The sequence below is a fragment of the Lissotriton helveticus genome, chromosome 4_1, assembly GCF_964261635.1.
Source record: "Lissotriton helveticus chromosome 4_1, aLisHel1.1, whole genome shotgun sequence".
NCBI lineage: Eukaryota > Metazoa > Chordata > Amphibia > Caudata > Salamandridae > Lissotriton > Lissotriton helveticus.
Window position 1 is genome coordinate 1,936,240,695 of NC_136063.1, and position 24,590 is coordinate 1,936,265,284.

Here is a 24,590-nt window from a genome sequence, read left to right on the forward strand (position 1 = left end):
TCTCTGAGGAGTTTCAGATGAATCAGACGAAAATAACGGACCAGAAAGAGGTGAATAAAGAGTAGCAACAGAGTTAGGAACACGCTTACGAACAGAAGGGGAAAGAAAAACAGGGGCAACAACACTGGAGGTGAAGGAAGGCATAGTAGGAACGGACAAGATAGTCGGAGTAGCAGAAACAACAGTCTGCGAAGGTACAGGTACAGGAGCAGTAGAAACGAGGACAGGTGGTGGAACAAACGTAGGGTTAACAGCGGGCTGGCCCGCAGCCGCTGGAGCAACAAGAGGAACAACAGGAGGAGCCATAGGAGGAGCTACAGGAGCAGTAGCACCCTGTACATAAGGAGGTGGTGATTTCATCAAGTATGATAACAAGGAATCCTCCTTCAAATCTTCTTCTTTCTTTTCTAGATTATTCGGTAAAACTGGGTAACATTTATCTATTTTCATGTGATGCAATCTAGTAGCGATTTCCATATCTTTTTCTTCTTTGTCTTGTCTACATTCTTTTATAGCTTGCATTATCGGAACAAACTCTTGCTTTTTATCCTTTTTAAGTTGTTTGATTTCTTTCTGTTTGGCCTCTTTACGCCATATCCGAAAGGAATCAAACATAGCTGGCCTAGCCTTCTTTAAAAATAATTTAGCCTCAAGATTATCTAAAATCGAAAGTTCAAAAGTTCCGTGTGGTGGCCATCTAAGGTCACCGTCTTTCTTTGTATAGCGGATCCAGTAATCATTATAGATTATAGGACCCACCCCATGTCGACTATAAAGATCATGTATCGGAGTTCCAACTGGAGGTATCGGACATGAGTCCTCCAACCGGGAATCCATTGCGCAACATTTGAAAATACGAAACAAATCACTATGGCTAGGCATCGTGCACACTAACCTAGTATCAAACTTCAAGGATTACCGAAGCAATGAAACCTCGTGTAAGTCAAAACCCTCGGTTTTTGGCAATTGCAACTGTCAAATAATACTAAGAACCAATACTAAGAACCACAAATGCAATGGAACCATGCAATACAACAAAGCCTTAAGGCTATCACAAAGCTCGGAGAGCTAACCACAAAGCCTGAGGAGGCTATTACAAAGCTCAATGAGCTATTACCACAAAGCCTTAAAGGCTAACCACAAAGCTTTCAAAAGCTAGAACAACCACTAAGGACTGGGAGCGACCCACAAATACTTAACTCAGAACTTCAATGGCGTCACCAGGAAGGCCCGTCTATCGTCTCGCTTGTACATAAGGTCTACGCCGGGCGTCGAAGACAGGTCGACAGTCAGGGCATCGGTCCGTCGCAGCCGTCAGGAGGCGGGAGTCTTCGCAGGGAAAAACTTCGGGCCACTTATTTCGATAACAGGATCGATGAAGCGGGGTGCACCTTCCCTCGGAGATTTCACACGAAGTTCCTCACGATCATCAGGCTTTGGACCGGACCGGTACCGCTGAAGTCGCCCCACGTTGGGCGCCAACTGAAGGACTGGACTTTTTAACAGTACCAGCGGTGCCAGGGAACAACACCTATAACCTTCATGGGATACCTGTTTCGGCGCACAAATTACAGAGACACGGGACACTTCCTTCGGCGTCAAAGATTCAAGGTTTATTACTGCAGGGAACACAGAAGTCACGACAAGTACAACACGTGCAACTTGGGGAGACTGCTTCAAATTGGTTCTGTGGATCGCTCCTTTTATACAAAATTAACTCATAGGACAACATGGTACACAAAAGTTTACAACCTGGTTCCCATAATTATCCCCCAGAGGGGTCGCTTTGGTCACTTTGGTACACATAAGGTCCGGAACATAAGTGCGGAAACATTTGGCGGTTCCCAACTGTAAAAACCCATCTTCCCAACATTAGTGAATTCTAATCGGCAGTAAAACAGATCGAAATAGGGACAAGGACAGGTGCAGAGGAAGATGGAGACAGTGGGGGATTGAAAAGAGTGTGAAAGGGGAGGTATCGGGAAACACGAGATACAGGCATCAAAGGGACGTGCCTAATGAGATGCACGGCTGAGACAATAAACCGGACGGCAAGATGAGCCTCGAGCGGGGCCATCTGCCTTACAGTATCATCCCCCTCATCGTAAAAGATATTTACAAAGTACATGTGTCTTCCACAAATATCCTGAGAGTCCCAGGGTGACGAAGCGGACAGTGTCCGTTCGCTGGCTACTTGAGGGCAAGAGACAAAATGGATGCCGTATCTAAGATGGAACCCGTGGGTACAGATGAAAAACCCACATATCAAACGAACGGTTTAAGTTAGCACAGCGAAACTGCGCACACTTACTAAACTCGTCATTTGCGGTTCTTAGATACCAAACTCGACCATATTCGTGCGAGTCGAAAACATCACTTAAAATTGTCACGGAACCTCAGTATTGCACTTGCCAAACTGACGCTCCCGTGGTATGACAGGGGTATTGCTCTCCCTGACATCAAACGTTATTATTGGGCGTCTCAATTGGGGGCCATTAATCATGGTATGTATGGTCCTGAATTGAACCCCGCTTTTGCTATGGATAGATGGCTGCTGCCTGGGGGTAATTACTATCGGGCCCTGTACTCAAAGTCAGTGGTTAAGGCTTTGTCGGGGCCTACGAAGACGGCAGTACGTATGTGGCAGGACGCAACTAGTTTGATGGGATGGAAAGACCAATTGACTCTAGTGATCCCGCTTTTCGGCTCAGATAAGATTGGTAAACTGTGGAAGACCGAGGGGTTCGATACGTTGGACAACATTGGTATTAGTAAGGTGGGAGACCTCTGGGTCAAGGGTCAGGTGAAATCGTTTGAGATGTTAAAGACGGAGTTTGAATTGAGTGACACAGAGTACTTCCGCTATGTCCAAGTCCGCCATGCCTTGATGTCAGTTTTCCCAGTGGGGGAGGTAATTCCGGAGTTGTCCCCGCTTGAAGATAGATTGTTGGAGGGTCATGTGCCTGATAGTACTATCTCCCTTGTCTACAAAAAATTAATTAACGATAGGTCGGACCTCCTGCTGCATCTTCGGGACTTGTGGACCCGTGACGGCCTCGAGTTAGATGACGAGGACTGGCAGTCTGCGATCTCCTCTCCCAAGGAAGTCTCGATTCCAGCTCGACTCTGACTGGTACAACTTAAGATCCTCCACAGGATATACGTCACGGGCCCCCGTTTGGTTCAAATGGGTTTTTCTGAGGAGGGTCTGTGCAAGTGGGGGTGTGGGCAGGTAGGGACATTTCTCCATATTATTTGGGAATGTCATGAAGTTGCTGCTTTCTGGAGCGGGGTACATGAGGTAATGAAGGAAGTGACGGGTGTTGCTCTCTTGCCGGGGGCCAGGCGCTGCTTATTAAATGTCTGGGAACCCACGGATTATAATGTAGCCCAGACTCAGTGGGCGACCCTGGGGGCCATGATTGCCAAGCGAGATATTCCTCAGTTGTGGGGGTCCCAGAGGCCTCCTACAGTCGACATATGGAAGGAAAACATGGACTGGTGTATGTTCAGGGAAAAAACTGTGTATTTGGCCCGGGGCCGTCCCCGGAAATGGCATAGAGTGTGGGAACCTTGGAATAGTTATCGTGGGGACATATGTACACCGCCTGCTGTAGATAACACTGATGTCCCACTCTCCCCCTGACCCCACATTCTGACTACCTTATTGTATGTTTATTGAGTCGGCCCCTGTCCCCCCTCCCTTTCCTTATATCGATTGCTGATTTTGTTGTATTGCCTTTTCCTTCCTCGTTTGAACTGGTACTTTGTATAACATGTTTTTTGCCTTACTTGTTTATATTTTAAATAAAAAGAAACATTAAAAAAAAATAGAAAGCTACATAAGAAAAACTGTAAAATAGCCAAAACCAGATACCGAGTTGCAATATGGAATAAACTTCTTCGGGCAAGTAAACAACAGAACGGAAAACACTTCTGGTATCCGATAAATTCACTGACACTTGGGAAAAATAGACATCAAAATGCAGGGATAAACGAAGATACATGGGTAGCACACATAATGAGTATGTATAAAGAACCAAAGCCCAAATCAACATCAGTCAGTCAAACAGCAAAAAAGGATTGCAGGAGGAGCGAGGAACGAAAAAAGGAAATTCCCCCGGGTGTCATCAACTTGAATAACAAACATATCGCCCTACAACACAAAAACTCGGTGAATTAATGGAAGTAATCTAATTAATAAAAATTATAAAGAAATTAAAATTAGAGGGCACGCCAGGCCCCAATGGAATCCCCAATGCCCTTTTTAGGGGCGATGCCTCATATTAGGCCCATTACTTTACTTCACTCTTCAATGAGTTGTTCATTACAAATGGAATCCCAGAATCATGGAGGGGAAGCATCATCCAGGCAATTTTTAAAGGGGGAAACTCAACAAAGCCGACAAATTATAGATTGATTGCTTTAATTGATGTTGAAGCAAAGTTATATGCAAACTGCTTGTTAACCCAATTGAAAAAATGGTCAGACAATCATAACCTCATCCCAAGATCTCATACAGGGTTTCAGGCCGGAGCAGGCACGCTAACTAACCTAACAGCTCTAACATTGCTAGCCGAAAAAGCTAAATTTTGCTTATTTGCTTGTTTTGTGGACCTTAAGTAAGCTTTGACAGTGTGCCCCGTAAACGTTATTGGGAAAAACTGGACAGATGGGGCATCCCAACAAAGTTATTAAACGCCATCAGAGAACTATATTCATGTTATGGAGTCCGGTAAAGTTAGGGGATGGCCAGTGGATAACAAAGAAAATATACACCCAGAATGGTCTGAAACAGGGGTGCATGTTAGCTCCAACTCTTTTCAATCTGTACATATCTGATCTTAAAGATGCTGTCCGGGAAACCAATAGTCATCCCCCATCGATAGCCAATGAAGAAATTAGGTGCTTTCAGTACGTCGACGACCTAGTACTATTAAGCCAAACTCCAATCAGCTTACAACGAGGAATGAGTGCCGTAGCCAATTATTTGTCAGCCCAAGAGCTAGAACTGAATTTACTAAAAACAAAGGTTGTGCATTTGGTGGATGCCAAATGCAAGAGATTCATATGGCATATAGAGGGTAAAAAAGTTTAAGCGGTCACCTCCTATAAATATCTTGGGTTCATGATAGAACAAAATTTGAGCTATAAATCACAGCTCACCTCAATGAGGTCGAAATCCCAAAACCTGATATATGGTTTTAACGTTCTGAAAAATAAATTAAGTTGTCCATCACACGGTAACCGATTAACTGTCATGCAGGCACAGTTAATGCCAACAGTAACCTAAGGCCCTGAAATAATGAAAGGTTGTGACATCCCTGCCTTGAACAAAATACAAACAAAATTCTACAAAAAAGTTTTTCATATCCACCAATGTGCATCGCCAGCCCAGGCGCGACTAGTTTGGCTTACAAAATCAGGAATTTTGGAGAAAAGGCGCCTTCATTAAATTATGTTGGAGGTTACGTGCTTCTGAAAGCGGGTCCATATACCAACTATGCTGGAAAGAAATAGGCAGACAAAAAGAAAAGAGGATGCACAAATCCTGGGGTAGTTATTTAAACCAGGTGATAGAGGATCTGTCTGCGCAAGACATTTGGAATCTCGGCATAGGGAAAAAGGCTTTTAACAAATTGATTAACACCACAATAAAACTCTTGTCTCACTCAACGGATGAGAACACCTTACTGCTAAGACTGCACGCCTGGACGGTTATCAGCTCATATGGAAAATGGAAGCCACTGGAATATTTATCAGCCGACTTCTCGACCTACCCTAAAACATCCATTTTTGAGGCTGCGTCTTGGCATGTGGGAAACAAAAGATTTAATCCAAGCATGGAAGGATAGAAGTGATAACCGAGATTGTAGACTTTGTGGATACAAATACGAATTGATTCAACATATTTTTTGTGTATGCCCGAAGTTACTAAAAGAACGGAAGTCTCTAATAAAAGTACTACTGAATAGTATGAACATACGAACGTGCAGGGAAGCCGTAATCACCTGGCTTGATGGGGCCTCAATCCCTCTAGTATGCAGGGGGGGTGACACTTTTAAATGTGTATTTAAAGGAAATTGGCTGAAACTCAGTGGAGATCACAATAGACTGTAATAAAGACAAGAACTCCCAAATCTCCATTTTAAACAACATTTTAAATAATTGATGTATAGTAGTATGTTTTAGACCAACCTTGTAAAAATTCTACTAATGATTTTACGTGTTTATATAAGTATGCAGTAGTACTATTATAAATGTCATTGGTGTAATGGTTTTTGTTTATAAAAGACCAATCACTTAAATAAATAAATCTTGAAATCTTGGAAGACGAAGCAAAACATGCCCTGTTTGATATTTGGGACAATGCAAAAACACTACATTTCTTTGTGATTTAGGTTTAATGATCGCATGCAGGGATATAACCAGATGCTGGGGGCTCCCTGGAACTGCCCAGTGTGGGTGAGTGGTGAGCCAACATGGACTGGTCTATTGTGGCAGAGAAATGCTTATCCACGTAGGTGATGTCTAAAGAAATAGAACAAAATCTAGAATCCATTGGAAACTTCTGCGGCCTTATGTTGATGACCTAGGGTGTAGATGTTAAAGGAAATATGACTAAACAGTTGTTACTGAGCACATACAGTTTAAGGTTTTGTGAAAGAGCATAACAGTGGATTCTGCACCCTTAACTTTTTAGGAACTTTGAATGTCAGCGTTGTGAGGGTTTATTTCTTCTGTTTGCCCAGGTTTAAATTACAAGCCTGAGAAAGTGTATTAAAACAAAACTTTGTCCAAGAATTGACAGTTCATCCAATCTTCGTTTTGCTTTCAGTTTTAGCCTGCCTTGGATTTCTCTCACCAGCAAATCGAGGAGCCTTGATGACGTGTGCTGTGGTATTGTGGGTTTTACTGGGTACTCCTGCTGGATATGTGTCTGCCAGAATGTACAAAAGTAAGCAGTTTCCCATTTAAAATGACTTGTGGCATGCTGTGAAGATATAGCAAGTGAACAATGTGTTTATGGCAGTGTATGTGAGGGGATGGACAGAACAATGCATTTTTTAAAGCCACCCGGGGCCATATTGTGTAAAGTGCCCCCGGGCCGCAACCGGCTTGTGTTCCATCACCAGATGGTGTTACCTCGTTTGCATGGGGACGTGGCCGCATGCAAATGAGGGCATCCCTTTGCCTCTGTGCCTTCACCATATTATAGACACATGCGCAGAACCAAAAAAGCTGTCAGGAGGCACACTAGAGTGCCACCCCTGATGGCAGCCCTCTAAATTGGGGTATAGGTGTCCCACAGACCTTCCAGACATCCACTTGCAGGTGGATGCAGTCAATCACTGCACCTGCCTGCAAGGGGATCTCTAAAGGGGATCTCTAATCCACCTTAAAAGTGCAGGCAGGTTGCTGCCTACACTGTGAAACACAGAGCGGCTGCTTCAAAGTCACTCCTTATTTCACTTGATAGCGCTACCCCCAGGGCAGCCCAACTTAATGTGGCAGATTGTATTTTTACTCTTTGTCCTGAAGTGAGTGGCTACAAATCATAAATACCACCAAAAGGCTTCACCGTGTTTTCTTAGATGCAGGATCTGCTTGGCGATATGATATGGTAGGTGATTGCCTCTGTGAAACAAAAGATATTGTTTTCATAGATCATAGCGGACCAGCACCACTTGAATAGCTCTATGTGCAGTGTATTGTGTCGTCTCCCTTTTCTCCTTTTTAAAATGTATTTGTGATTATGATATTTTTAATTGTTATTACATTCTTGCACCACATTGTGGGGAGGGTGTCACTGTGCATGCACAGTAAAGATTGTTTGTTGAGAAAGCAGTTTGTTCTTTAAGGACTGCAAAGCTTTTTTACCCCTACTCACTAATTTAATCAGCATCATAGAAAGTTTAGAAAATTCTCATGGGGCCTTGTCTGTCTCCAAAGGCAGCCCTAGCTGCGTCCAGTAGCCAACTAAACATTTTTGTGACTCCAGGGGCAGGATTGATGCCCGAGGACAAAGTCAACAGCTTCAGTCTTCCTCTTCTCTGGTCACTACTGCCACATCTCTGTAATGCACTCTTCTTAGACTGCTTCTTGTCATCAGAGGCAAAATATAACAATGTCTACCTCTCTGGTGCTTGAGTACACCAACCAATAACTTCCAGTTGTTCACTTTGATTGAGTCCTTCCCTTCCTGGGCACCACTACCAACATTCCTTGACTTGTCAGCCAAATGCTGGTAGATCATCACAGTTTATCTCTCAAAAGAACTGTTTGTTACTAGCCAAGGGTACTTTGAAGTGGCAGAGTGAGAAATTAGATGTTACTCACTGTCCTTATGGGTCACCAAGAAAAATGGGTGCTGAGTCCACTTTTGGATCTAAGGGAGCTATTAATTTCTGAAGAAGAAGAAGTTCAAAATAAAGACTCTTGCCAAATTCCGTTGGCTTAGGATCTGCAGGACTGTATGGTGAACATGGGCCTGCTGGGCGTCTACTTTTATGTACCATTCCTGCAGTTCCCACATGAAATATTTCTAATTTGTTGTGGAGGTAGCACAATTTCAGCTCACCATTCTGCCTTGTGGTCTGGACACATCCCCAGATACTGGTATGCTTTCTCCCCCTACCATGGCTATGAAGGAGGGAGCATCTTATTCCATGGTGGAGAACAGAGCAGCTGAGGTCCTGGATCTTGAGTTTCCTTTGGTGACAGTCAAGACTAACATCTTGACACGAGTGCTACAGCTGGGAGCTTCCTCTTCCCCACCCTTGCTCCTTGTAATGATGCACTTATGGGTGTCCTACTGGGGACCTGATCCAATTCCAGCGCAGGTGCTCCTGTGAATGGAACAATTGCCTGCCATCACCCCGTGTACTTGTGGACAGGAACTTCCTCACTCAACACCCTACCCCTGAGAGCTTGGTAGTCCAAGCCTCTATGTCCCATACCGCATTCCCTGGCGCACCCCCGGAAAGGGAATTCAAGAGGCTGGAAAGCTTGGGGAAGATGTTTTCTTCCACCAAGCTTGCGTTGTGATTTGTGAACACCTCATGCTTATTCTGGCTGCTACTCCCACACTGTGTGACACACGGTTGCACAAGTGCTACCACAGGTCCCGGTGGAGGCCCGGACTGTGCTCGCCCAAGCGGTCAAGGACGCGAGAGCTGCAGCGAAGTTCACAATCAGCTGTGGTCTGGATACGACCAACTCACTGCGCAGAGTGATTTCGATGACGGTGGTGCTTAGACGCCATGCCTTGCTGAGAACATCTTGCTTTTCAGGGAATGCTCAGGCTTCCCTCATGGACATGTCCTTTGATGGCAACCATTTCTCCAAACAAAAGGCAGACAAGGGGCTGGAGCATTTTAAGGACTTGCGGGCTACTGGCAAGTTCTTGGGCCACTCTGTAACATCCAGTCTTCCTATTGCCCCTTTCATGGCTATTGAAGGGGTTTTTGCCGCTCCAATCTTACTTCAGCCACCACCCCATGCAAGATTCCCAGACTGTGCGAGGGCGAGAATGTGGTTCATACCAATCATGTGGGTCAGGTAGCCAGAGGTCTGCCACATCCACCAATCCCCCTGCAGCTGCAGCCTGTAAGCCCTCCTAATCTTGCCCATCTGAAAAAAACAGGTTAGTGTTCAATTCTTACCTTAGAATATCCCCAGGCGTCACACTGGATCCGTAAAGTTTGGAGTAGCAGTACCCCTGCGTGTCAATAGGCGTCGTCTGCGGCTCCGCGTCCGTTGTCTGCATCGTGATCGCCGGGATGACATCGTCGGAGTACTTAGACGCCGCCCTCGCGCGCTGACGTTAGTTCTTCTTTTTTCCGCGCCAGCAAGCGCAGATCCGGGAAGAGCAGTACTCCTAGTCATGCTTGACTAACTTTTTGATCTGTTTTGGATCGTCTAACGAGTCGACTCGACTCACGGTGCCGGTAAGGATGCCTTGGTTTAAGCCCTGTGAGGACTGTCACCGCTTGAAGTCAGTGACCGACCCCCACCGTTGGTGCCTTTACTGTCTCGGGGCAGACCACGATGACAAGTCGTGCCCGACTGCCGGGCCTTGACCTCAAAGGCTAGGCAGGAGCGGTCCCGTAAGCGACTCGAGCTCCGGCAGTCGGCCCGCACCGTTCGTGGAGGAGGTCGAGGGACTGGTCGCGGAGCCGCAGTCATCGCCGCTCGACGAGTCACCACCACTCGTCGGGCTCCAAGTCCTCAGGTAAGTCGAGGCACTCAAAGAAAAAGTCAAAGAAGCGTCATCGCTCTTCCGGGGGTTTGGGCGACACCGCCCACGAGGGCTCCGCCGGAGCCGCAAGCGCCGCGTCCAGATCCATACCTGCCGGTCCCTGGGCTGCACGCGACGCCGGAGGAGATAAGTGCCTTCCTACGGCCATGAGGTCGCACTTCCCTCCGTCGGGCCCTGCTGAGGGGCCTTCGGGCCCGAGGTTCCGTCTGGGAGCCCTTGCAGGCTGGTGGCTCCGGCGCTGTCGGGTGCTTCGGCCCCGGGGCTGTCGGCGACTCCGGTCCTGACGCCGCTGGGTTCCACAGGATCCAGGCCTGGATCCGGGCCGTCGCCAGTCGGCCTTACGACCCCTCCGCTGGCGCCGTCCCCAAGGGTGTCGCCCCCGACGCCGTCCCCGGACAACGACGTGCCTGGTTCCAGTCCCGGTCCGGATCCGGCGTCGGACCGGCGCCGCCTTTGACACCAATGGGTGAGCCATTCACTGACGACCTGGCTCCAACATTTTTCCCTGACTATTAGGAGATGGATGATGAGGAGGACTAGGAGGGGTCTGAGGACCATCTGGCACTGCAGTGCCAGTCAAGCCACGACTGGGCAGACGAGCTGGGGGAGGCCAGTGGTCTGGACACTTTGCCCGGCACTGGATTTGTCTCCCCTCCATCCGTAACTACAGAGGAGGGGGCTGCTTACAGCGTGGTGTTGACTAGGGCTGCCAAGGCCTTGGCTCTTGAACTCCCTGTCGCGGACGTGAGGACTAACCTCCTCACTGAGGTGCTCAAACCGCAGACAAGCTCCTCTGAGCCTCTCCGGCCGTTTAACGAAGCCATCTCCGATGTTCTGATGGGCACCTGGTCCAAGCCTTCTACGGGTCTTCCTGTAGATCAGAACGTGGCCTGACGCCACGCCCGGCTCCGGGCGACCCCTGCTTTCTGTCCACCCACCCCACCCTTGAGAGTCTGGTTATCCTGGTCTCTACATCCCAGACCGCATACCCGACTGCTCCTCCGGATCGGGAGGAGGTCCAGGCAAAGCTTACCCAAGCCCTAGCGGAAGGGCAGGATGCAGCACGCTATTCCATACGGTGTGGACTTGATACCACAGACTCACTGGGTAGGGCGATTGCAACGACGGTGGCGGTTCGCCGCCACACCTGGCTGAGGTCCGCCAACTTTTCGGGGGATGTCTAGGCCACCATTATGAACATGCCTTTTGATGGCCGTCGCCTCTTTGGCGACAAAGCGGACAGTGCGCTGGGGCATTTCAAGGACTCCAGGGCTATGGCCAAGTCCTTGGGCCTCGGCCAACACCAGCAAACTTCCTCTTTTTGCCCAAGGAAGGAGTGCCCCCACACATCCAGCTGGCCACAGGCCGCAGAACCAACCTCAACGCGGACGTGGTAACCGCCGTGGCGGTGCCGGGGGACAACGGCAAGGTCAGTACACATACGCCCCGCAGCATCTGCCTCCAAGCCCTCCTATCTGAGCTTTCAGGCCCATTCAAAGCCAGTGGGGGGCAGGGTTCGCCATCACCTGCTCCACTGGCGTATTGGGCAGGTGGGTGCTGCAAATCATCCGAAGGGGCTACTCCCTCCCCTTCGAGGCGACCCCTCCAGCCATGCCACTGCATTGCCACCGCATGTCGGGGGATCACTTGCAACTTCTGCAGGAGGAAGTTATGACCCTCTTGGCCAAGGGGGCCATCGAGCGCGTTCCTGGGCCAGAAGTAGGACGTGGTTGCTACACCCACTACTTTCTGTTACCCAAGAAGGGCAAAGGAAGGATACGCCCAATCTTGGACCTCCGGAGCGTCAACGACTTCCTCCGGAAGGAGAAGTTCAAGATGGTGACTTTAGCTCAGGTCCTGCCTACCCTGGACCCTAGAGACTGGATGGTAGCGTTGGACTTGCAGGACGCATATTTCCATATCCCCGTCCTGCCGGCCCATCGGCGTTACCTGCGGTTCATGGTAGGCCACGAGCACTTTCAGTTACCGTGCTTCCCTTTGGCCTTACCAGCGCCCCTCGGGTGTTCACGAAAGTGATGGCGGTGGTCGCAGCTCATCTGCGCAGAGCAGGGGTGTCAGTCTTCCCCTATCTCGACGACTGGTTGTTGAAGGCGGGCTCGCCCCAGGCAGTCGTCGGCCACCTCCAGACTACGGCCGACCTTCTGCACCTGCTGGGGTTCTCCATCAATGTGCCGAAGTCACACAACTGTGGCCCTCTCAGAAGCTCCTCTTCATCGGAGCGGTTCTGGACTCGGCGCAGTTTGGATTTGTCCTCCCGAACAGCGGGTTTAGGATATTCAGGCTCTGATTCTGATCTTTTCAGCCTTTTTCTTGAGTCTCGGTCAGGTTGACTCTGCGGCTTCTGGGGCTGATGGCCTCCTGCATCCTTCTGGTGCATCACGCTAGGTGGCGGATGCGGGCTCTGCAGTGGGACCTGAAGTTTCAGTGGGCCCAGCATCAGGGCAACCTGTCCGATCATGTTTTGATCTCGGAGGGCAGTGGTGGCTCATGAACCGCGATTGGGTCAGCGGCAGATCCCTCTCCCTTCCCCAACCGGAGCACATAGTAGTGACAGATGCGTCCCTCCTGGGCTGGGGGGGGGGGGCACATGGGAGTCCCGGCTCCATATCAAACTTCTGGAGCTGCGGGCGATCCGGCTTGCACTGAAAGCATTCCTCCCCTCTGTCTGGGGCAATGTAGTGCAGGTGTTCACGAACAACACCACCACCATGTGGTATTACAACAAACAGGTGCGGGTGGGGTTGTGGACCCTTTGTCAGGAGGCTCTGCGCCTCTGGCAATGGCTGGAACACCAGGGAGTCACCCTGGTGGTTCAACACCTGGCAGGTTCCCTGAACGCCAAGACTGACTAACTCGGTGCATGATGGATCACGAATGTGGGCTAAAGAACGGTGATGGATCAAACCCAGATCTTTTGACTGGGTGTGAGTGTTTGATTGGTTCAGATGCTCCGTCCATCACCACCCCCTTTTGTACCGCTGATGGATCACGAATGGCGTCTGCACTGGGACGTGGCGCAAGGCCTCTTTCAGCAATGGGGAGAGCCTTGGTTAAATCTATTCGCCCCCGAAGAGAACGCACAATGTCATCAGTTCTGCGTGTTGGAATTTCCAAGGCGGCACTTGCTCTGAGATGCTTTTCGTCGCGAGTGGAGCTGCGGTCTGTTGTACGACTTTCCGCCTATACCACTTCTGCCCAGAGTGCTGAAGACGATCAGGCGCGACCGGGCCCAAGTCATCCTTGTGGCTCCGGACTGGGCACGAAGATACTGGTATCCCGAGCTACTCAGCATGTCAGTCGATCCCCTAATTCGTCTGTCTCTTCAGGAGGACCTTCTGTCGCAGCAGCAGGGGACGGTCTTCCACCCGAACCTGTCCAGTCGCCACCGACATGCATGCAGATTGAGCGGCGACAGTTGAGGCCATTTGACTTGCCTCCTGAAGTCTGTGATGTGATTCTGGCAACCAGGCGTCCCTCCACAAAATCGGTATACACCTGCAGGTAGAACGAATTTGTGACATGGTGCACAGCAAAGGCTATGGATCCACTCTGCCCCCCTTTCAGAGGTTCTCCTCTTTCTTCTTTCTCTTGCCCAGCAGGGCTCTGCTCTGGGCACTATCAAGGGCTACCTCTCTGCCATTTCAGCCTTCTTAAGGCTTCCTGATCAGCCTTCTCGTTTCAAGTCCCCTGTTGTAAATAGATTCTTGAAAGGCATCACTCACATGTTTCCTCCTGTTACTTTCGTGATGCCTCAGTGGGACTTGAACCTTGTTCTTACCTATTTGATGTGCGCTTCTTTCGAGCCACTTTACAAATGCCTCTTCTTCTTCTGACTCTTAAGACTGCATTCCTGGTTGCCATCACCTCTGCCAGGAGAGTGAGTGTGCTCCAGGCTCTATCTTCTAAGCCTACTTTCCTCTCTGTCCATCCGGACAAAGTTGTCTTAAGGACTCGTCCTTCTTTCCTGCCCAAGGTGGGGACAGCCTTCCATATCGGGCAGTCCATCACTTTGCCCACCTTCTTTCCACCTCCGCATCCCTCGAAAGAGGAAGAGAGGCTCCACCGTCTGGACCCAAAACGTGCGCTCTCCTTCTATCTAGACCGCACACGCCAGTTCCGGGTGGACGATCAGCTCTTTGTTGGTTACAAGGGTGCGAAGAAAGGACGGGCGATGCACAAACAGACCATCTCTCGGTGGGTCATGTTATGCATCAAGGTCTGTTACTCTTTGGCTAAAAAGGAGCCTCCTGTTGGGCTGAGTGCCCATTCCACTCGGGCCATGACGGCTACTTCTGCCCTGGGCCGTTGAGTCCCCTTGCATGACAACTGTAAGGCAGCTACGTGGGCCTCGCTGCACACGTTTGCAAGACACTACTGCCTGGACAACCAAGTCCGGAGAGATGACTTTTTCGGCCGTTCCGTTCTCCAGGACTTTCTGGTGTGATCTGGCTCGCAGACCCACCACCGGGGTTAGTATTGCTGGGGTATCTATTCTAAGGTAAGGAATCTAACACTAACCTGTTTCTTTCAGATGCACAAGTTACTTGCCTTCGGTAATGATATATCTGTAAGAAACAGTAGTTCGTGTTAGATTCCTTACCGCCCCACCCATCCTCCTCGTTCTGCGAACCGATATCTATGGTTAAGGTATTTCCAGTGTCGGTCTCTGGCATGACTCTGCGTTCCTGGCGCGGAAAGCTATGTACAAGAACTGATGTCAGCATGTGAGGGCGTCGTCGATGTACTCCGATGACGTCATCCCGGCGATCACGACGACGGACACAGAGCCGCAGACGACGCCTACCGACGCGCAGGGGTACTACTACGCAAAACTTTCCGGATCCAGTCTGACGCCTGGGGATATTCTAAGGTAAGGAATCTAACACTAACTACTGTTTCTTACAGAGATATCATTACCGAAGGTAAGTAACTTGTGCTACAAGATCATGGGTGTCCAGTTGGTGGCAGATTCACTCGATCACTGGCAGTCCGTAACAGTGGACTGGTGGGTCTTACCCATCATTCAAAGAAGCTACTTCTTTCCCTTCAAATTCTCCTCTCCTCCTTTGCCTCCAACTCATGACTGGCTGAAAGAGGATCATTTGTCCTTGTTCCATTAAGAAGCCATGGGTCTTTTGGCAAAGGGAGTCCTAGAAAGGGTTGCGGTGTCCGAACTAGGCAGTGGTTGCTATTCCAGCTACTTTCTGATTCCCAAACAAACAAAGGGCTTCAGCCTATCTTAAATCTGAGAAACCTTAACCTCTTCCTCAAGAAGGAGAAGTTCAAGATGCTCACTTTAGCTCAGGCTTAGTCTGCATTTGTTTCTGGAGACTGGATGGTAGCATTGGACTATTTTCATATTCCTGCCCTGCCTGCCATCAGTGTTACCTGTGGTTCATGGTAGGCCACAAGCACTTTCAATTCATCATGTACCCCTTTGGCCTTTTCCAGTGCCCCTCGGTTGTTCACTAAGGTGATGGGCGCAAATCAGGGCTGTCAGTCTTTCCGTATCCCGACGACTGGCTGCTGAAGGTGGGATCGCCCCAGGCTGTCATCTCCCAACCTCCAGACTACAACAAACCTCCTGCATTCCCTGCGATTCACTTTCAATGTGCAGAAGTTACACCTGACTCCCTTTCAGATGCTCCCTTTCATCGGAGCTGTTCTGGATACAGTGCAGTTTCAGGCGTATCCTCCTGAATGTTGAGTGCAGGATATTCAGGCTATGATACCGATGTTTCAGCCTCTGTCCTGGATTTCGGTGAGAATGAGTGAAGCTGCTGGGCCTCATGGACTCCTGCATTCTACTAGTGACCCATGCCAGTTGCCATAAGCGCGCTCTGCAGTGGGACCTGAAGTTTCAGTTGGAGCAGCACCAGGGAATCTCTCCGACATAGTCCAGATCCCGGAGAGAACTGAAAACGACCTGCAGTGGTGGTTAATGAAGAGGCAGAACTCTTTCCCTTCCCCAACCAGATCGCACAGTAGTGACAGATGCTTCACTCCTGGGATGGGGCGTCCATATGGGAGAGGTGGAGAGCAGAGGACTCTGGTCTCTGGCAGAATCTAGACTCCACATAAACATGCTGGAGCTCCGAGTGATCCGACTGGCATTAAAAGCCTTTCTACCCTCTATCAAGGCAAGGCTGGTACAAGTGTTTAGACAACACCACCCCATGTGGTACTGCAGCAAACAGGGCTGGGTGGGGTCATGAACCCTTTGTCAAGAGGCCTTGCGTCTCTGGAAATGGCTGGAGCAGTAGGGCATATCCCTGGTGGTTCAACACCTGGCAGGTTCTCTAAACGCCAGAGCGGAGAAACTCAGCTGTTGATGCCTAGCGGATCACAAATGACATCTCTATCTGGAGATGACGCAAGTTCTCTTTCAGTATTGTGGAGAGCCTTGGTTAGATTTGTTCGCCTCTGCCGAGAACATGCAATGTCAGCAGTTTTACGCGCTGAAGTTTCCACGCAGCTCTCGCTCGGAGACGTTTTTTGTCTCGAGTGGAGCTCAGGTCTCCTGTATGCCTTATGCCCATAACACCTCTGCCCAGAGTTCTCAAGAAGATCAGGAGCAACCAGGCCCAAGTCATCCTTGTGGCTCCGGACTGGGCATGAAGAGTCTGGTATTCTGAGCTTCTCATCATGAGCATTGATCTTTGGATCAGGCTGCCCCTTCAGGAAGATCTTCTGTTGCAGGGGAGGGTCCTCAACCTGAACCGGTCAGCTCTACACCTTTTTGCGTGGAGATTGAGCAGCAACAGTTGACAGTTTTTGATCTGTCTCCTGAAGTCTGTAATTTTGTTCTGGCATCCAGGTGTACCTCCACCAAGATGGATTCGGCTTCTGGTGGATACATTTGTTTATATTGTACTGAAAAGTCTATTGACACTCATTCTGGTTCTCTTTTTGATCTCTTCTTTTTTATTCTTACCCTTGCCCAGTAGGGCTCTGCTCCCGGCACTCTAAAGAGTTACCTTTCTGCTTCTTCTGTCTTCTTTCAGCTGACTGAGCAGCCCTCTTTGTTTAAGTCCCCTATTGTGAATCGGTTTCTTAAAGGTCTTGTAAGTATGTTTCCTTCCTCTCCTTTCATTATGCTTCAGTGGAACCTTAATTTGGTTCTCAGTTTCTCAATGTGTGCTCCTTTCAAGCATCTTCATTATCGCCCCCTCCGCCTTCTCACCATCCAGACAGCCTTTCTAGTGGCAGTAACATCTGCCCGAAGGGTGAGAGATCTGCAGGCTTCATCTCCAAGCCTCCATTTATGTCTTTTTTTGTAGACAAATTTGTGTTTCGCATTAAGGCCTCTTTCCTGACGAAAGTGGTAGCACCATTCCATGGGAGCCAATGTGTCACCTTGCCCGCGTTCTACTCTCCTCCTCATCCTTCCAAAGAAGGACCCAAAAAGAGCATTGTCAGTCTGCCTTGACCCACACGAGAGTTCCAGATGGACAACCAACTCATCATGGGAATTATTGGAGCGAAGAACGGTCGAGTGGTCAGAAATAGACCATTTTACACTGGGTCATTCTCCGTGTTAAAATCTGCTACGCAGTGGCCACGAAGCAGCCCCGTGAGGGATTAAGGGCTCATTCCACCAGGGCTAAAACTGCTACCACTGTGCTAGCGTATGACGTCCCAATCCTGTACATCTGCCAAGCAGCAACGTGAATGTCCCTCCACATGTCTCCTGCAGGACTTTTTTGTTTTAAATTTGTCCGCTGCCCACCACCGGAGATGGTATTTCTCCGGTATCTATTCAAAGGTGAGGAATCTGCAGCTAGACGTCTCTATCAGTTACTTATCTTTGGTAATGCATTATCTGGTAGAGACAAGATCTAGCCGCAGATACCTTACCAACCCATCTATCCGGTTCACTCTGCAGACAGGTTTCTAGGGTCAGGGCTGAGACCTTTCAGGGCCCTAGTTTGGACACACCAATGTCAGTGCACTTCATGGCTCCGTGCTGCTGGCGTGGAAAGGCGTGTAAAATAACGCACGTCAGTGCGCTGAGGTGGTTCCTATATAGGTGGAGTGGACAACGCCGTACCGAGCCGATCGACACCACCGACCAGTGCGCAAGGGTACTGCTCACACAAAATCTTCCAGATCCAATCTTAAGCCTGGGAAATTCAAAGGTAAGGCATCAGCGGCTAGATCTTGTCGCTACCCAATAATGCGTTATCGAAGGTAAGTAACTTGTTCATTAATGAAGATGACATCGTCGACTGCGACTATGATGATGCCGACTCTGTCTATGATGGCAACAACAACGAGGACACCATCTAACAAACACTATCAATGAAAGGACTGTCGACGAAGACACAGTCTTCGACGGTGAAACCTCAGACTAAAAATTCATAGACAATGCTTTCATAGGTGGAAAAGAGATCTCTGCTGCCGACAAAGATAATAATGAAGCCCTCAACGGTACTGTCGACGAGGGGAAAAAAAACACAAGCAGAATTTTTGTGACTGGAAAATACATCTCCAAGCAAGGTCTCTCTTTTCCCGCCAAGTCACTTGCTTTATGAAGAAGATTTGGACCATGAGGTTTGTTTGGAGCATAGTCCTTAAGAGCTGAATGTCAAATACCAAGAAGAGGAGGTTGAAGAATATTATGATGATTTTTATTTCTCAAACCCACAGCAATATGTAGGAAAGCCTGCAGAATATATGCAAGAGTTCCAACAGTCTAGTCACCCTCCAGTACAGGGGCATGGTTCAAGTTCCAATAGCTTTAGTTCAAGACCTCCAGGGCATGTTGCAAGACTACTATGAAAGATTTCTAGAACCTACAAAGGCAGTATCGCCATCAGAGTCTATGGGTCAATCTCAAACTCCCACTTCGAGAAATGTGTCTTGTAGCTCCTCTGAAACCTAAGAGGAGTCCATCTTCAAATATATCAGTGCCTCCTCGAAGAAAACAGAGAGGAAGGGGAAATCCCCAACAACGAGTCTACTCCAAGTGAATGATACAATTATTTGATTCCAGCAGCATGTCCACCTGCACCACAACCGGTGGACTCTCCACCTGATGACACCGGAGGCTTCCATAATCTCATGGAAAGAGCAGCCAAAAGGTTTCAGTTACCAATGATTACTAAACAGTCAAACTGTTTATATGATTTTAAAGAGCCTTCTAAAAAATCTGTTAGAACAATCAAACTAGTGGATTTTATTTGGGAAGAAGGGATCAAGATAATGAAGAACCCTGCAACAGTCTTTGCTGTTTTGCCAAGACTAGACAAAAAATGCAAGGCAACTGAAAACTCACCTGCATGCCTTTTTGGTCATCCAAAACCACATTCTGCATTGACACAATTGGCTAGCGCCATTACAAAAATCCTTCAATAGAGAAGGAAGTTGCTAACACAACATTGGTAAAACTTTCTCATCTTTGTTAGCAATTACTGTTTGTGCTACCAATTCACTAGACATACTAGGCCAGTATGACATGCAAATGTGGCCAGATATTGCTGCATTCAAAGATCTCTTGCCTGACAATGTAAAAGGAGACTCAAAGAAAATCCTTAAAAACAGTGAAATAACCTGTTCAAAGATGATAGACTGTGTTATGGATATCGCATCGACGAGTTTTATAGTCCGTTCTTGTGAGCGGCTGTCCTGGAACGGCTAGGATGGTTGAAGGCCACATCTTCAGGCTTGAAGTTCAGAGCAAGATCTTAGACATACCATATGATAGAGAGGCATTGTTTGGAAAACATATAGATTACGCTTTAGAAGCAATCAAGGCAGATACGGCACAGTCCTTAGTTACACTGCAGAAAAGAAAAGTTCCTTTCCGAGGGGCAAAGGAAGAGGTTTGTACACATATAGAGGAGGTTATCAGTCATAAAAATATTGAGAATATCAGCGTTTTTCCAGCTCACTTAAAACAGAAGGGCTTCCAGGTATTGCCATACCTAGAGGACTGGACAATAAAGGCACTAACTGGTCATCAAGCATCAAAAGCAACAAGAGCATGTCTAGCACTGCTCAGAGGGCAAGGTCTTATTATCAATCATCAAAAATTATCGACAAATATTTCAACCAGGATAACATTTCTCATAGCAGTTCTGGAGGCAGTCCGAAACAAAGCATACTTATCACAAGAAAGGCGAATAAGACTCAAACTGTTAGTGCAAAGGCTACTGGAAAAAAAGCCCATTTCGCTATGCCTGTTCAAATCTCTTCCAGGGATGAGGTCCTCTGCCATTTCTCTAATACATTTTCCCTCTTAAGAAAGCGGCCCTTACAGGCAGAGTTGGACAAGTAATGGATTCAAATGCAGGGATCGTTCGATGACCCAATCCGGATCTCTCCAAACATGACAATGGCCTTACTCTGGTTCACAAAACATGGCAATCTATCAATGGTGCTAACATTCCACAACAAAAAAACATTCAAACTGATGAATTTCTAAAGCCCAGACTTTTCTGACACCTACAGATAGGACTAAAGTGTTGGTACCAAAGAAATATGATTTTTTCCCCCCACATTTTCTGTCTTGACTCTCAGAAATGATTTGCGACTTTGAAATTGATTAATATAATTTTATATGAGATACAAATCCCATGTAAAACTTTATGAAATCTACATTAATAAATGCATATTTTCAACTATTGTACTCTGGTTGGTGAAATCAGCTTCATCCTTGAACAAAAGTATGGTCAAGTGACGGTGGGTTTCCTTGGAATATGAGGAACAGTCCTATTCCTTCCAAAACTGTACTGGACTCGAATGTTTTAAAAAAAATATTTTGTAAGAAAGACATCAACTTAAGTACAATGCGTGACTTTGAGATAGTGACACATCGACGCGCGTCAATTTGCCAACCGCGCGTCGATGATGCCAACCACAAAATGGTGGCACGTTTCTCGACGCCGTACCGGATGGCTATCGGCAAGATAAAAAACACCAAATGTTGCCGCGCAGCGTTACTGATGCGGAAGGAGAAAAGCACGTCACAGGAGAGGTCGGCAGAAACATGATGGAAGAAAAGGTGCAGGGAGGACTGCGCACGCTGTGCTCCGGCAATGAAGGCAACAGTTAAACTGTCAAAGTGGAGGAGCCATCACTTCTTGGCATAAATGAAATATAATGCACACAATCATCAAATAGAAAACAGCACTGAGCACACAGGGGTGTGGCTCCTCTTTTAAAAAAATGTTCATCTGCGCCAACTCCTCTGATAAGAAAACTAAATATCACAGCATTCAACTAGCCTTTTTAACACACAAGGTCACACACACACCGGCCAGTACTTGAGCTGCAGGCAGTCATGGTGGTGAAGGACACAGCAGAAAAACACGAACAGGGTATAACTCACCAAGCTAGAGTGAATTTGACATGCCCAAGTTGACGCTGACAGGTGTTTTCTAGTCACAGGTGGGGCTGGGCCTGCCAGAAGAATGTGTAAATGTAACATGCTTGGTTTCTAGAATGAAGTTGCAGTATTGTAGGATCCTTGGTTGGTGTATTGAAGGTTTCATAGAAGAAGTAGAAGAATTTCTTTGAAGAGTAAATCCCAAAAATTCTAACTCACGCAGGGAAGACCAGATCGTCGCCAAAATGTTGAAAGTAAATATCTCACAGGAGTCCAGGTAGTTGTTCCAAGTGAGTATCTTTGTTGAAGTACAGAGGTGGTAGGTAAGTAGGTCAGGGTAGTAGGTAGATCAAGATGTTAGATGGTAAGAAGGCCCCACCAGGTGCTGTTTCCTTGAGCTCAGCCAGGAGTCAACTGTCACACATCAGTCACACCACATTCTGTGACATCAATGAACTTTCTAAGTGTTCCCAGACTGGACAAGGAAGGAAGACAGGGTGGACAGGAGAAAGACAAGGAAAGACCTTATAACACATATTCAGGTTCAATAGATCTTCGAAATCAGTGAGGCATAAAGTTTTATAGAAATATTGGCAGTACTAAAACAAGAACATCAGAACAACAGGGGGGGGGGTGTAGGAGAGTAGGGTCTGCAATCCTATGATCACCCAGATTTTTGCTTTTTTGCTTCACTGGTTTACGACTTTCCCTGGCTGTGGGCCTGCTAATCAGACCCACAGCCTAGCTGTTCTCTTTAATCCAAATTGTACCCAGGTACTGAATTGGCACTGGGCCCTCAAGTCCCTGTACCCAGGGCTGAGGTGCACCCAGAAGTCTCCCAGGGGCTGCAGCATGCATTATGCCACCCCTGGGCTGACTAACTAAATCAGACACAACTGGCTGCTTGACAGCTGGGGCAGAGTGGTGTACCCACCCTCTGCTGTAGATGTAGTATTCCTATATCTAAACCTAAATGGACACACAGATCTCCTATCAGTCACTCCTATGGCAGGCCTTGACAATCCTGAAGGCAGAGTGCTTGGAATCGTGTGAGATAGTGCTCTGGCATGAGCTGAGCCTGTCTGCGGCTTTCGGGATCCATCCCTTAGCCGTTTCCATGATATCGCATACCATATACTCTTAAGTGCATTATAATCCTCGCGGTTATATGCCAACTCTGGTATCGCTTTATCAAAACATGTCGAGTAAGGTGTCATACGAATTGGAATACTAACCCCTCGCCAATTCTGGCGACGGGGTTAGCATTCCACCCTTCTAGAGGGACACGACATGTATGTAACCTGTAACCCCGGTTAAAGTCAGACATAGCCTCAGCTCCACAAAATGGATGCTGCCACCGAGACACAAGTCTGCCCTCCTGCTGCTGGGAGTCCTCCCAGAGCAGGAGGCAAGGACAAAGGGTTGCCTGTCAGGGGCGGTGCCAGCACCGTCCCAGACAGGATTTTGTGTATCCTAGGTAGGCAGGGCTTTAGAGGAAGGTGACTGCAAGTGGCACCCCGGTGCTCACTGTGCATAGGCCGGCTGAAACCAGTTCCAGGGGCACTCCAGCCCCTGGCCTGGGGAAAGCCCGCCAAAGGAGAGGGGTGTAACCACCCCCCTCCTAGTCCCACCCATAGGGCAGGACTTAGTCGCGTGCCAGCCCCCTTTTTCAGGATAAATGTAGGAACTGGCCCCCTTCCAAATCAGATCATCTTTGAATCCTGAAACTACTTTCTGCAAGAAGGAACTCAAGACTCTTCTCAAGATTTCTCCCTTGTGACTAAGGAGTAGTCACCCTGCAGCAGCAGGCACCAACCAAGCATCGCGGTTTGTTGCCAGTCTCTCCTTCGGATCAAGACTGCTCCAGCACGACGAGAACCGGCTTCCCTGGCACCTCTGACCTCAACCTGCATCATCAGCCCAGCTGTGATCCGTGGGTGTGACGAGACCTCGAGGGACCGGCCATCTTCAGAACTGCACGACGCTTGTCCAGCACGACACCCGAGTGACCCTCGACTGAGTGCTTTGGGGTAAGAGAAGCCCCGACCCTGAGCAGCTCCAGCACCGAAGTTCAGCCCCCCTGCATCCACGAGATCGGCGTGGGGCCCTTCTGCTCTTAGCTGCTCACCGCGTTGTCCAGGTCCCTTGCCCGTTGGTTAGTGGCCCCTTCACGACGCTCCACGACGACAACTACTGCTGGTCTGGTTGCTCCAGACTAGCCCTTGCTCCCCTCCAACAGAGGAGCACCCTGGACCCTCCTGGTCCACTCAAGACGCCATTTTAGGTCCACCGCGTGGGCCTTGCATTTGCCAAGACTTGTTGCCCAATCCTGGGTCCAGCGACGTCGACAGCAAGAACCTTCGTGGGACAGCTCGCACCTCCATCCTGGTCGCCGACAACGCCTCCTGGTCCGAGAGACTGCAGAACCCAGCAGCGCCCACTCACCTGACTGCGGTGACTTCGCCCGGTGCCATCCTGGTGCCCACTTAATCACTGGCTAGTGATTCAGAACTTGGTCCCCTCTGCTTTCAGGTCTTCCTCTTCCCTGATCCAGGCTTGGATCCTCACGAACTTCTTCACCGGTCGCCTGCCAGCAACTCCTTTCTTCAGGCTCCTGGTTCATCAACGAAGAAACCCGACGACACTTGAACCCTATGCAGCCGCAACCCCTGGGCTAGGTAAACCGAGTACTCCGGTGCTCCAGCGTAGGCCCACTCTCTAAGTGTCTAGATCCACTTTCGTTTTTGACCTACCTAGTCGGGTTCGCCCGAAAACACTAACTTTGCATTTACTAGGATCCATAGACTTTGTTCCGCATTACGCGTGAGAGTTCCCACTCTGCACACGACGTCCCTAGGTCTCCTGCTAGCAATCTAAAGGTTCAGTAGTCCAGTCCTAGCGATCCCAAAGCCTATGAGAGTAGTACTTACCTGCTAGTAATTTCGCATTCCACTTTTGTAGTATATGGTTTTTCCTGCC

The 24,590-nt window shown here is 48.6% G+C and overlaps 1 protein-coding gene across 1 annotated transcript in view; it reads left to right on the forward strand.

Annotated features, from left to right (window-relative positions):
• Positions 1 to 24,590, forward strand: part of LOC144829455 (transmembrane 9 superfamily member 2-like) — a 1,692,131-nt gene that overhangs the window by 1,057,221 nt on the left and 610,320 nt on the right. The window contains exon 11 of the mRNA XM_078688619.1: positions 6,839 to 6,958. Within this exon, the coding sequence (XP_078544745.1) occupies positions 6,839 to 6,958 (120 nt within the window). The remainder of the gene's footprint in view (positions 1 to 6,838; positions 6,959 to 24,590) is intronic.